General features: G+C 45.5%; 1 protein-coding gene across 2 annotated transcripts in view; it reads left to right on the top strand.

Moving 5' to 3' along the window:
- Positions 1-4,636: 4,636 nt before the first annotated feature.
- The window catches only part of TREH (trehalase), a 131,637-nt gene continuing 121,916 nt past the window's right edge, over positions 4,637-14,357 (top strand). The window contains exons 1-3 of one of the 2 annotated variants that reach the window (XM_069224786.1): positions 4,637-4,860; positions 8,940-9,124; positions 13,231-13,331. In XM_069224786.1, the coding sequence (XP_069080887.1) occupies positions 9,033-9,124; positions 13,231-13,331 (193 nt within the window). In that variant the 5' untranslated portion in view covers positions 4,637-4,860; positions 8,940-9,032. The remainder of the gene's footprint in view (positions 4,861-8,939; positions 9,125-13,230; positions 13,332-14,357) is intronic. The other variant, XM_069224787.1, reaches the window with a different exon arrangement.

The following is a 14,357-nucleotide window of genomic DNA, read 5'->3' as shown; positions in this document are numbered from 1 at the left end:
GAGTGGCGTAAAGTGGAATAGTGTAGAGTGGAGTACAGTGGAGTTGTGTAGAGTAGTATAGCGTAGAGTGGAATAGAATACAGTAGAATAGCGCAGAGTAGAATGGCAGATCCTGGAGTATTGTAGGCTACAGTAGTGTACAGTGGAGTGGATAGAGTGAAATAGCATATAGTGGAGTGGTGTCCAATAGACTAGCATAAAATGGAGTGAAGTAGAGCAGGTTGTGTACTCTGTAGTGACGTGGAGTAGAGTATAGTAGAGTGGCATAGAGTGGAATAGCGTAGAGTGGAGTGATATACAGTTGAGTGGCATCGACTAAAATAGCATATGGTTGAGTAGCATACAGTGAATTGGTGTAGACTCGAATGGTGTACACTGGAATGGCGTACACTGGAATGGGGTAGAGTGGAATAGCATGCAGTGGTGTGGCGTACAGCAGAGTGGAGTCCAATGGGATAGTGTAGAATGGAGTGGGGTAGAGTGGAGTGGCATACACTGGAGTGGCATACAGTGAAATAGCAGAGAGTGGAGAGGCATAGAGTGGAATAGCATATACTGGAGTAGTTGATAGCAGAGTAGCATACACTGGAGTGGTCACTGAAGAGACCTAGAGTGAAGTTGCATACAGTGTAATAGTGTAGAGTAGACTAGCGTAGAGTGGAGATGTATACAGTGTAATAGCTTATAGTGTAGTGGCATAGAGTGGGGTGTTGTACAGTGGAATGGTGTAGTGTGTAATAGTGTATATTGGAGTAGTGTACAGAGGAGTGGCTTATAATGTGGTGGTGTATACTGGAGGAGCATACAATGGGGTGGGGTAGAGTGTAACAGCATACAGTAGAGTGATGTACATTACAGTGAGCTTCAATTGAATAACGTAGAATAAAGTGGCATAGAGTGATGTGCCGTACACTAGATTAGTGTAGAGTGGAGTAGTGTACTGTGGAGTGGCATACAGTTGAATAGTGTACAGTGGAGTGTTGTAGAGTGGAATAGCATACAGTGGAATAGAATAGAGTGGAGTGATGTACAGTAGAATGGCGTGGAGTGGAATAGCATATATTGGAGTAGCATCCAGGGGAGTGGCGTACAGTGGCATTGTTTAATATCGTAGAATGGAGTGGCGTAGAGTGGAGTCTCATACAGTGGAGCCTCATACAGTTGTGAGTCAAAAAGTGGAGTGGCATAGAGAAGACTTGCGTATAGTGGAGTGGCTAAAGTGGGGAGGCATACAAATGTATGTGAAGTTTAGCAGCAATTTAGATAATGTGCAGAGTACTGCAAAACAGCGAATTGTGCTGCCTTGCATTTCTCCAGATTAACAAGTCAATGCAGGGCTATGCATGGTGGCATTGCATTCCTTTGTAAACCTAACTTAAGTATTGCATTGCCCATGTGACAACATGAGTGACGCAAGGGTATCGCAATCCAATAATACAGTTAGGCCTTAGTTATATTTAGGGCCATGGTGTACTGTGATGTCAAGCCAGGGTATAATTAGGTAATGTCTGTTTTTTTTTTTAGAATTGAACGGTAGCCATATTGCTTTTACTAAACTTTGGCTGTGTGACAGATATCACTAGTTTAAATGCCTTATAACTTAAAAAAAAACTTACCCTACTTAGCTGCAGTAGCCAAACATCATCATCTCTGCACCATAATATATAATCCTGACAAATGTCATGTGAGTCCATTCAGCTGTTTTTGTGCAATGTCAAATACAATAGTCTCTTCAAATTGCATTGGTGGAAAAACTTGTTTTGGTATCCCCTTTTATCTTTGCACCCCCTTAATGATTCACCACAAAAAGTTCCATCATCTCAAAATGTAGAAAATGCAATTGGTCTGGAAAGTTTGTGGTGATTCGTCAAACAGGAAAATTATTAGGGAGGTAATATCCGAGGAATTCCCATGTTTTGGAATACTAACTATAGCTACATAATGGCAATCAGATTTTATGTGATGTCTTTCTTCTTGTCTAATGTATTTGTTTATTGGTTGACATACACTTTCACAAAAAAGGACAAGAACAATAGTAGAAAAACCCAAACCTACTAAAATGGGCTGCTACTAGATCATGAACACACCATAGTTGTTTGAAAACTGACCTCACCCACTATTTGTGGCATGCGTCATAATTGGGCATCTGCTAACACATTCCTACGTGTACCCGTAGGGGTGGGGAACACAAAACAATACACAACAAACCAAAAACAAACGGGGATCTAGACACACAGATATACATTAAAACTATCTCATGGGTGTCCACTCCTCTTGTTTATTAAGGGACCCCATGGATAGGGTTAAACATAGGTATGTGGTGGTGATATTTAGGGCACAATTACCCATTCACCCCAGCCTCTGTTCTCCAGTCAACATTTTTTGGCCGTTTCCATAGCCCATAAGGGTCAATCGGCCTTCATCAGGACCTATTGATCCCATGTTCCTTTTGAACCCCTGCCTGTCATTAATCAAGACTTCTATCAATATGCATATCTGGGCACACTTGACCCTTGTTCGTATACACACTCTACCTCCTCTCATGCAATCTCCAGCTCCACTGGTCCCTTGACGAGTGTTTGACTACAGGGAGGTGCTCCCATTGGGCTCTAGTTTAAGAGCGATTTAATGAAACCTCGATAATCAAGAGTGTGTATACGAACAAGGGTCAAGTGTGCCCGGATATGAATATTGATAGAAGTCCTGAGAGACACGATTTTGGTTCCCATTTTTTTTTTTTCTTTTTTTCCTCTCTCTCTCTCTCTCTCTCTCTCTCTCTCTCCGCTCTCTCCGCTATCTCCCCGCTCTCTCCCCGCTCTCTCTCTCTCTCTCTCCACGTTCTCTCTCTGTCTCCAGAGCTCTCTCTGTCTCCAGTGCTCTCTCCACCATGGAATGTGACAAAATATCAAGCAATATTAAGAAAGAACAACAGCATACATGCAACCCAGCCCAAACATGCTAGTAATTGTGTTTTTCAGTACCCAAGAGCACGTGCCACCGCCAACTGTCGCTAACTTGTGTACCTCTGCTGGGCAGTTGGGGCGTGTATTCAGTGCTTTAAATGGGCAGATACTGTCCGGTACTGAGTACCTGCACTTCTTTCATTTGGAAGGGAGAGTACCTGCACTTCTGAGCACTGCCGCAATACATTAATGGGAGAGTACCGGCACCTTCCAAGAGCAAACAGGTACTTAAAAGAGTGAGTACCTGCACTTTGACATTTCCGTTTAAGCACTGTGGGACGTATTTATACTTTTTGGCGCACAACTGCGCCAACGCAGTTGTACGTCAAAAAATTTAACGCCGGCTAACGCTATTCCAAAGCGCCATGCGGGCGCCTTATTTATGGAATGACGTTAGCCGGCGGAGCTGACTGGTGTGCGTCAAAAAAAATGACCCACACCAGGCAGCGCCGGCGTAGGGGAAAATGGAGCTTGGGCGTCAAAGAATGGGGCAAGTCGGTCTGAGGCAAAAAATCTGCCTCAACCCGATTAGCGCCATTTTTTTTTACTCCCACCCTCCATTGACATGACTCCTGTCTTAGCAAAGACAGGAGTCATGCCCCCTTGCCCAATGGCCATGCCCAGGGGACTTCTGTCCCCTGGGCATGGCCATTGGGCATAGTGGCATGTAGGGGGGCACAAATCAGGCCCCCCTATGCCACAAAAAAAGAAGAAAAAAAATACTTACCTGAACTTACCTTAAGTTCCCTGGGATGGGTCCCTCCATCCTTGGGCGTCCTCCTGGGGTGGGCAAGGGTGGCAGGGGGTGTCCCTGGGGGCATGGGAGGGCACCTCTGGGCTCCTTCCGAGCCCACAGGTCCCTTAACGCCTGCCCTGACCAGGCGTTAAGAAATGACGCAAAAGCGGCTGGACGTCATTTTTTTGGACCCGCCCACTCCCGGGCGTCATTTTTGCCCGGGAGTATAAATATGGCGCACATGCCTCGGAGTCAGTTTTTAGAAGGGAACGCCTACCTTGCATATCATTAACGCAAGGAAGGTGTCCACGCTAAAAAATGACGCAAACTCCAAGATCTTTGGCGCTAGACGGGTCTAACGCCAAAGTATAAATATGGAGTTAGTTTTGCGTCGGATTTGCGTAAAAAAAAACAACGCAAATCCGGCGCAAACAGAGTATAAATATGCCCCTGTGTGTGCTCGGCGATAATACGCAATTATACATGTTTACTTGCAGGGGCGTCGCTTAAGGTAGTGTGTAGAGGGGTGTTACACCTCCCTAAAAATGTATCATACAGTGAATAGTTGGGTACAACTGCTTTCAGTAGGGTATAGTCAGGTGTCTGTCGGAATTCACCTGGGATTTTTACATGCCCACACTAGCAAAAAAACAATACACACACACACACTTGTGTTTCTGTTTTGAACACCTTAAAATGATTAGTTTGAAAAATATTGTGTTTTAAGTAAACAATGCCCATTCCTCGCTCTTTTCACTTCTTAAACCCTCCTCATGTCCTGCTGCGCGGAAAATGTATTTTAAAAAGATACCTTAGCGTGGTTGATGGGAAATTTGTAGCTCCGACCGCCCAACGCCCCCACCCCCTTCACCCGGATTTCTGATCAAGCTACGCCCCTGTTTACTTCTGCGTTAAACGTCACTCCACACGCCCTGGCATCGGAGCGGCGCGGCTGAGGAGGCAGTGAGAGCGAAGAAGGCTGAACACAGGCTGACAACTGCATAGATATCTGACTTGGAGCCACTCGGAGTAGTGACAGCAACTAAGGTGGTCCACTGAGAGCTCTTATTCCAGAAGAGGTGCTGTCCGGACTGTAACTCCCAGAGTGCACTGGTGCACTATAGGGAAGGCAGAAGAGAGGGGGGACTGCACAGGGTGGAGGTGAGTTTGCCACTGCTAGCCATTCCCTGTAAGTGCCCCTTAATAAAAGTGCAACTATCTTGGTCTATGTTTCATATGTGTATAATTGTGCTCATGGTAAGCAGTGGTTGGACGTTTGTTATCTGCTATCACTTTTACCCTGAGTTTTGAGCCTCAAACCAGCCCAGGGTGTCGATCTTTTGGGGGGGGGGGGGGGGGGCAGAAAAGCTATTAATGTTATGCAAACATCAGTGACTCCTCACTAGCATATACAAGACCCGTGCACTTGGTCCGAACGTGGGGGCAGGCTGTAGGGTGGTGCGACCGGTGCACTGACTTTGGTGTGGGCGCTGTGTTTAAAAATAACTCTCGGGTTTAGAATCGCTGAACTAGCTTGTGCATCCAACAGTTTTACGGCAACAATAAAAATGTCCTGATAACTCTGGTGATTAATGTTACTGCTGATGAGAGATCCCAATTTTGTCTAGTGGCAGTTTTTACTCATAGAGTAGCAGAGAGGGATAATGTACCTACTGCAAAGTACGTGTACCATGCAGCTCACAAAACTGTGAGTGAGCTATGAGTAGCGCTTTAAAAAAGAAAAGGAAATGCATGTCAGAGAGGGGCTATGGAGAGGTGAGGGGCGCTGTTGGTGAGTGGTAGTGAGGGAATTCGTGGAGGAGGAGGTCATGAGGGGCATAGCGGTGCTCAGAACAGCGCTCTCCACCACAGCACACGAGGAACTATCAAACACCATGGAGCACATTAAGCCAATCAGCAGCATACAGGCAACCCAGCCCAAACATGCTGTTACTGGAGATCTGCGGTAATTAAGCGCCAGCTGTCTTTAACACGTGTGCTCCTGCTGGGGCATTGGAGCATGTAGGAGCCTATGATACCGCAATGTTAAATGTTTACTTCTCTTCTGAAAGCAACTCCACAGTCCAAGACGTGCCATTATTTTCCCTCACTTTTCTGTTCTTTGTAACAGACAGCGTCCATGACGTGTTCAACGATTTTGTTTTGATTTCATGCGTGGCAACATTTTAGAAGAGGAACGTGGAAGAGTTATTTAAAAAAAAATTGGCAGAATGTGTTTGCCCGGTTGACTCATATTGAAGCAGAGGCAAATCCAGGCGGGAGACAGACAAAATAAAAAGTCTTTTTTTTGCTTTAAACATCGGGAGTCTCGTCTGAAATGGGTCTATTGTCATGTATGGTTGAGCTTTGCACATGTATAACAACACTTAAATCGATTGATGTTTACTCATTTTAAAGTGACCACTTACATTGTGTGAAGCAAGCGATTATAAACGTTTGCTTTTTTTAAGGTCAGCACGTTAACTTACTGATATATGAAGCTGTTACATTACTTTACGCTTAAACTAAACACATACATGAATGCATAACCTACAGCAGTGGTTCCCAACCTGTGGGCCGGGGACCCCTGGGGGTCCGCGAAGCCTCCCCAGGGGGTCCGCAACTGCTTAGAAAATTTAATAATATTAGGTTCCAACTATCAGTAATGACTCAGTGGGGGTCCCCGGATTCCAATAATGATTCAGTGGGGGTCCTCGGGCTGCAGTATTGACAAAATGGGGGTCCACAGAAGTCAAAAGGTTGGGAACCACTGACCTACAGCTTTCTGGTAGCCTTGGCCACCAGCACTGTATGATATGTGTCGTTTTATTTCTCTCCCTTTAAGCTGCACTCCGCATTGCATGTTAAGACTGTTTGCTTTCACGTTGAACTAAAAATGCACATTGCATGACACATGCAGTGACCTGAGCTGTAGACTTCCTTTCTGTAGTGCTAGTTTCAGTTTGTTTTCCGTTTGAAGTCTTTTACTTTCGATTTCGGGCCTGCATCGGTGACTGGTGATCATCACCACTTTCCCCGTTTAGATGCATGCAGACTCCTTATCTACCCTTTCCAGCTAGGGCGACCATCTGTCATAGAGGCGGATTCTTGCCAGGGACTTTAAAAATTCAGCACAAAGGTTCGAAATTCAGGTGAAAACTTCTGGACAAAATGTCATTTTTTCAGACACACCTGTGTAAATCAGGCAGCAATATAACAGAGAATAAAAATCCCTAGCCCCTCCTGCCCATCCTCCATTTTCTGTGTGCTCCCGCATTCATTGCTCACCCACACTTTGTTGTCCACTTGCTCCCGCACACCCTACGTTGTCTGCCAGCTTGCGCCCCAGCCCCTCCGGCCCACCCTCCTATCCTCCTAGATCAGCCTGCCCTTCCAGCCCCTCTGCTCACCCTCTGTTGTCAGCTTGCTTCCCCGGCCCCTCCTGCCAACCTGCGTTGTCCATGTACTTCACCAGCTGTTCCTGTCCTCCCTCTGTTGTCAGCTTCCTGACCCCCCATCGACCCCCTGTTGTCAGCTTGCTGCCTCCCCATCGCTCCCACACTGTTGTCCTTTTGCTTCCTCAGCCCACCCCGCCCACCCACCGCTGGCAGTTTGCCTCCCCAGCCCCTTCAACCTAGCCTCTTCTGTTCGTGTGCTCCGCCACTGCCCATTTGTGTTTTTAATAACTCAAAAGTGAATAAACGCCGGCCACATCATAACCCTTTTTCTTTTTAGCAATGCTGCTCAGGCGGTCGACTGCTAAACACGTGGCATAGGGGACAGAGATAGTCTTTTAAACACAAATGTCATCACCTCACTGCTAATAGCCTGCCCTTGCCACTCCTGGTACAACTAAATATCTACCTGAGAAGGGGAAGCACCCACTAAAGCGGTCCTAAGAGACGCATAATGGAGAAACACTGTGCTGACACCCCTCTTGTGAAGACCACCCTCGGGCTAAAGGCTGCAGTAATATTACGGACAAAAGGCATCCCCAACGAACCGTGCATGCTCTCGCAGACAAGGCACCCAGGTTCAGTGCAGCCCGTGGAAGATATCGACAGGTGGTAACCATAGTTCCAGCAGAACTGGGCACTGCCTCGGAAGTCGCTGTACGCCCTGCGGTGCCCTGTAGAGCTGTGAGGGTTACCAGTCGTGCTGCTCTGCCAGGGCTTCTTCTGACTCTACAGAATGCTCCACACACCCATGGGCAGGGCCTAAAGGCCAGGGATAGCGGAAGTGACGTCACATACTTTTTGGCCTTAATGATATCAGAGAAAGTGACACCATATGACCCTTGACCGTGATTTTTTTCCCAGAAAGGCATGTCGTATGACCCTATCATCACACTCACTCTCCCACAGCCCCTTAACATTCTTATTAATTTTCATTCACTTGCATTCACTCTCATTCTCACTGATTCTCTTACGTATTGTTACTAAAGGTTTCCAGCTTTTTTGCATCACCTTCGTGATGCAAACCTTGCGCAAAGGGTTTAGGAGGGATTTTATTATCCAACGTGAATCCATATTTGCGTTGGATAGTATCCTAAAGTAAGGCAAAATTACGTTTTGTTCTGCTTTGCGTTATTTTGTGTCAAGGGTGCAATCCATGGGTGGTGCATAGGAGTTCCCATGTAGCCACACATGGGACCTGACACAAATTCCAATATACAAACATTGAGAGCCAGGAATTTGCACCAGAATCTTATGACTCCTCAAGAAAGGGTAACGAAGAAAAATTGTTTCATGTCTCTTTGGAAGTGACCCTTTCCAGTACAAAATCTATGCTTCAGAGATTACACAAACCCCTGCACTATGACGCAAGGGTGTGTGTGTTGGTGCATGGCTTCCAAAAGTGCACCACCGCACAGTGAGAGAAAAATATACCATATCTTAATAGATCTGATGTATCTTTTTTCTGTCTCCGCAAACTAAGACAGCGCAGCAACTTTGGTGCAGGTCGCCTTGCGTCAAAAAATAGTAAATCTGGGACTATATGTCACTCACTACCTGTCACTGACTCTCACTCACCTTCAGTGACGCACACATTTTAAACACAGACACATGCTCTCTCTCACATTCACCCCGGAACATGCACACACAATACATTTAAAACAATTTTGTACCACATCTGCCCCCATAAGCTCCCGTTCCAGTCAAATGTGCTCCATTTCTTTTATTGCACTAACAGTGAATAATACAATATTATTAATACCATCTCCGCACTTTCCTCTTTAGGCCCCGCTGGGACCTTGGACAGAGCTGACCGAGGGCAGCTGCAGTTGGTGACGGCGACCGAGGTCAAGCTGCCCGCCTGGTCCCCGCTCGACCATGAAGGCCTCTCAGTGGCCAGTCCTGGCCCTCGTGCTCGGCGGGCTGGTAATGGTGACCCTTGCCTCCGTGCTTCCGCCTCCCTGCGACAGGTAGGTCACCTAACACCGGGCGCGTGGCCCATTAATAAGGGTTTCACAGTTGCCTCACATCTCAGGGCCAGGTTTGCAGGGCACCAGCGCACAGCGTCAGAGTGGGCGCGCGCAGAAGCCGCTGTCCTGATCGCAGTATCCATTCATTGTGGTCACTAATCCAGGGGATGGGGCTCGGGTTTCCGACCAGTGGGCTACTGGCAGACATTGGCGGCATGAAATGTAACTTAAAACCGTTTTTGGACTTGACTTAAAATGTAACGCCCCGAATTGCCAAGAATGGGGTGTCTGTGTAAGTGTTTAACGGTGTCTCCAGGTACGGACCAAATGTCGTGTGTTATGGGATTTTATTTAAAAAATGCTGCAGTAGTTCAACTCTGTGGATAGTGCAGTGATTTCGGTGGCCAATTTCACGTAGAGTTTTCGATTGTCCCATCATCAGATTGGGGGGGAGGGGGGGTCACGCAGCGCATTTGTCGCAGTAACGTAGCAAGGGTGCCGTTGGCCCTGGTACAAAATAGGAACATTATCCCTCTGCTGTTGGGGTGGTAAATTATAGCACTTATCGAGATGTATTGGGCTCCAGGGCTATAGGAACTGGCGCCACAGCACCCGCTGCACCACTAGTAAGTACGCTTCTGCTTAGTTACCTCACTGGTAGTAAATAGTTGAGGTTTAAGGGTGTGTCCTTCCAAACTTTTTTCACAGTTTTATGCGTCCAAAATAACAGAAACCACGCCTGTGCTTGAAACCGACATTTAAAAGGGCAGGTGCTCATTAAAACTGAGTACCCGTTTCCTACTCTTCAATTATCGGTATAACATCCCTACTAATACCAGCTGGAATGCACCCTTGCAAGTTTGAGAAGTACAGGTACTCAATACCTGAATGTGCACTCAATACCTGAATGTGCCTGCCCATTTAAAGCACTCGAAGAGCAGGTGGCACTCTACCGCTGGCATTTTTGTTGTAGCAGGGCTGCAGCCTCTGGAGCATGACATGCTGTTCATGAGCAGTTTGGTGTGTGGGGTCAGATGTAGGGTCTTATGAGTTAGGCAGACAAGTTACTCCGTCACAAATGTCAGCTGCATTACTAGAGCATTGTAGTCTATGGCACTTGTAACACAGCTTACGGAATATCCACCGCATATTGATGGAGTATCTTGTCCCCATACTCTAAATAAGGGCCTTTAGACTGTTACAAACTAGGTGATGGGAGTAGGATGCTGCTGACTGATGTAAATGAGAGAGAACACTGTACAACTGGTGCCTATATACTTATGACCTGGGACTCTAGAGTGTGGTCTGACCAAAATTACCATCTTTTAGTCAAGTGCAGTTTCCTGGCTTCAAACCAGGCTTCCATATTGAGAAAGCAAACGTCCCGGTGGGTTTCTGTGTTTTGTCACTGGCTGGATAACAAGTGCCCCTAATGAGTTTTCTCTGATACATAGGACTGCATTGGAGGTGGATACAAGAAAACCTCAAAAATGTCAAACTTTAATGATGTAGAGAAGAGATCATGGGCTGTTGGAGATGTATTGCTAGCAGTGAAGGACTAGTTGTAACTTGTGGGGTGATTTTTAGGCTGACCTCAGCAGAGCTATTTCACTCAGTTATAGACACTTGGCCTGCAATATTATCTTCTGTTCTGGGAGCCTTTTCTAGAGTACTGTTTCTAGGTCTGGATGTCAAATCTGGAATATTGTTTCCAGTTCTGGAGGCCACATCTGAGTATTTGTTTATTTCTGGATGCCTTGAACCTTATTTTCTAAAGTCTGCACTAGCACTTGTGCCAGGCAACACAATTAATGTTGCACCCAGGGACCCTTAAAGTAGTAAATTGACACCGTGCTTTGCTTCTTGCGAGCACCCGCACTAAGCTTTAGTAAATGAGGACCCCCTTCTCAAGTACTGTGTCCAGTTCAAGCAATCATATTGTGTTTAGTTTTGTAAAGCTCATCTGAGTATTCTTTTCATTTTGGGAAGCCGCATCTATAGGATTTGTGACTAGTCCTGGGTGACAGATCGTTAGTATAGTGTCCTATTCTGGGTGCTGCCTCTCTGGTGTTGTGGCCAGTTCTGATTGCTCGGGAGGTCCTGGGTCCGCAGGAAAGAAGGTTACATGTGTTTAATTTGTTTCTCTGCCCTGCCTGGAACCAATGGTGTGATTTCTGTCACAGAGGAGCTACTTGATCATTATTCTGGCAGAGTTCGGCAGAGTCCATCAGACTGATTTTCAGTCCACAGTACTTTTCAGATCTCTTTTTGTTTTCTGCATAGGCAGTTATAATAGTTCACTGAAGTTGGATCCCTTGCAAAGGTACTTTTAACTTGATGATACATTCGAACAAGTGTGTCTAAATTCATTGGTTTCATCAGAAATGTGTTTTTTTTCGACAAAAATGTCAATATCAGAAATTGCGGCAGAGACCTGCTTTGCACAAGAACCTGAAATAATTTACTTTATTTGATGTGCTTGAGACTTCTACAGGCTCTTGGGGTACAGTTCTGTGGTCCAGGCTGCATCTCCCAGCACCAGAAATGTCAGGCTGTTGCCACGTCCACATGCTCTTCATTGAGTTACCTTTCTACTATTTGCTTGCTTAGTCCAACTGAAGACAGATTTCTCTGCTGTTCTGGTACATTTGAATTCAGACCTGGCTTTTACACCTCTGCTAATGGGTTGCATGTATGCATTGGATACATGCATGTCTGCACCAGACATGTATGCAGAGGATAGACTTGCAAGTGGTGATCGACCCAGGTTAACTTCTCGACAAGTTACCTTCACGGACACCTCCTATCTATCCAGGGCTACTGCCTGACCACTTTTAAGTCTAGTTCGATCAAGCCGTGTGGGGAGTGATCACCCAGGGATCTATACTGAGATGATGTATAGAGATCTTTTTTACTTGTTTAGGATTGCCGCTGCTTCTTGTGGGGCATTTAAGTTGATAACTGGTGGTAAAATAGCTTTTGGAACTGTACAACACTTGCAATTTTTTCCATCTTGTCTGTCTAAGCTTTTGCTGTGGTAAGAAATGTTAGCGTCAGGCCGATGGTTGGAGAAGACCTTCAGATTAGCCATTAGTGTCTTCAGTACCGAGGTGCACTATCAGTGCTCCCCATTTGAGCGATCTTCTAGGTCTTTGTAACGACTTTTTGTAGTGTTTACCTAGGGGAAGAATACTGGACATGGAGTGTCTGGGAAGTTGAATATAATTGATGGGTCCGATCTCTATATTTATTAGGAATCAATGTTGTCTGCCTTTTGAGATGTCTGCCTCTCATGTTTCTATCACCGAAAGAGGAACCTTTACTGGCTGAGCTCACATGTTGGTGCAAAAGCATCTTCATCTGAAAGCTGCTTTGACATCCATGAAGTACTGTTTTGCAGTGGTGCTGGTACTCATCTCACAAGAGCGAGGCAACTGCGACATTCCAGGGTCAAATTCTTGTAGTTAAGATCTCTAGAGCGGCCATTTGGCTTACTCCCCACACTTTCTGGTAGCAGTCCTCCTATGTATCTCAACCTAAAACAGTTGTTTGGTACAAGCTTGTCTTTTCAACAACGTTACCAAGAGCAAAGCTTTTTCATAGGCTAGTGCTCCCTCAATGCTGCTTAATTGTTTGTAGTCAAGTGCTAAAATCTGCAAGCGGGAATGAATTAAACAACTGAGGATGTACAGCAGTCACTGAATAAATGTGGAGGCGTCACAGGCTCGGCTGCCTCACCCCGTTAACACATACTGGACAGAACGAAATTTCAAGAGCAAGAACAGTCAGTATATCATAACAAATACAGATAACTCTAAGTTTTAATGGGGACAGTTGGGGATGTGTGGTTGAGCGATACATTTACAGGGGAGGGTTTGAGAGGAACAAGACTGTAAACCTCTGTTGTTCCATTGGGGTCTAAGAAGTGGAGGTCTGCAGGGTATATGGGGCAAATATGTTTTTTTTAGGTTGACAGAGTTCTACTGCAGAGGTGTGTGTGTGTTTGTGTGTGTGTGGGGGGGGTAATCCTGTGAAAATACGTGCGCGTGACGGAGCATATGACCAAATCACACCTTTCACTTATTTCATTATCTCTCTCTCTACAGCCAGATATACTGCACAGGAGAGCTGTTGAAACAGGTGCAAAGCGCCAAACTGTTCACCGATGACAAACATTTTGTTGACATGGACATGCAGCGCTCACCTGGTGAGAAATACACAGAGCTATGGATCTAAAATCTTCTCTGACGTTCTACATCCATCCATTCATCCATCAATTTCCTATTTCTGTATTTTCTAAGGAGGATAGAAAGTGGTTAAATCTTGCTCCATAACCCTCAAAGGTTGCAGTCCGATAGAACTTGCGTAAGATGGAAATATTTCCTTTTCATTTGCTTTAATGAGGATTACAGAAAGTGTTCTTTAGTCTCACTTTAGCTCAAATATATTACAACTTCCAAAAGAAACTTCAGCACACATACAGGGCCTCTCACAAACCTCCTGGTAACTGTAAAAAGTGTAGCGAGTGCCCTACAAAATTGGGTGCCACGGTTTCCCTCAAGTTTAGTTTTCTTTCTCGGTATCTCAGGTCACATTTTCCTCCAGTTCCTCTGTGGCCCCTCTACTCCCTCCCTTTGTGGTGTTCTTTGTCCAGCAAACGATGGAAGCAGAGGTTCTATCTTCAGAGTCATCTGCTAAAATGAGAACTGGTGTAGAAGTTTCCATTCAGTCAGTAGCTTTTGGCACACCAACCTTTAGGCTTCATAGTGTACACACAGCCTTGATGCTACTAGTCAACCTACTTCTGGAAGGTGAAGTTTAATGACAGAAGAAAGAAGAAATACAAGATAAGGTCAAATGGCAAAGGCAGAAATACAAAACAGCAACACACTGTGTGCATACTCACACGTGTATACCCAATTAGTACACACTTGCCATGCCACTCAGTGTGCCCAGGGACATAAGGAAGAAAACATGAAGGAGTGATTTTTCACTCAATCTCTTTTTCTATATCTGTCTGATTGTGTATTTCTTTGTTTCTCTGTAACTATCTCACTTTTAGCTATTTATGCTTGTACTTTACCTTCTTTGTCTCTGTCCCAACCTCCAGTCCTTGAGCTTTTCTGTTTCTCGCTCACTCCTTGAATCTAGAGGTTCTTTCCATTGGTCTATATTTCTGCTTCTCAGCCATGTCAGTCTCTCCCTTGTTTCTGTTTGTTGTCTTTTGTAAAAA

Source organism: Pleurodeles waltl, chromosome 3_1 (assembly GCF_031143425.1).
Source record: "Pleurodeles waltl isolate 20211129_DDA chromosome 3_1, aPleWal1.hap1.20221129, whole genome shotgun sequence".
In the NCBI taxonomy this organism is placed as follows: Eukaryota; Metazoa; Chordata; class Amphibia; order Caudata; family Salamandridae; genus Pleurodeles; species Pleurodeles waltl.
This window is presented reverse-complemented; position numbering and strand designations above follow the sequence as displayed.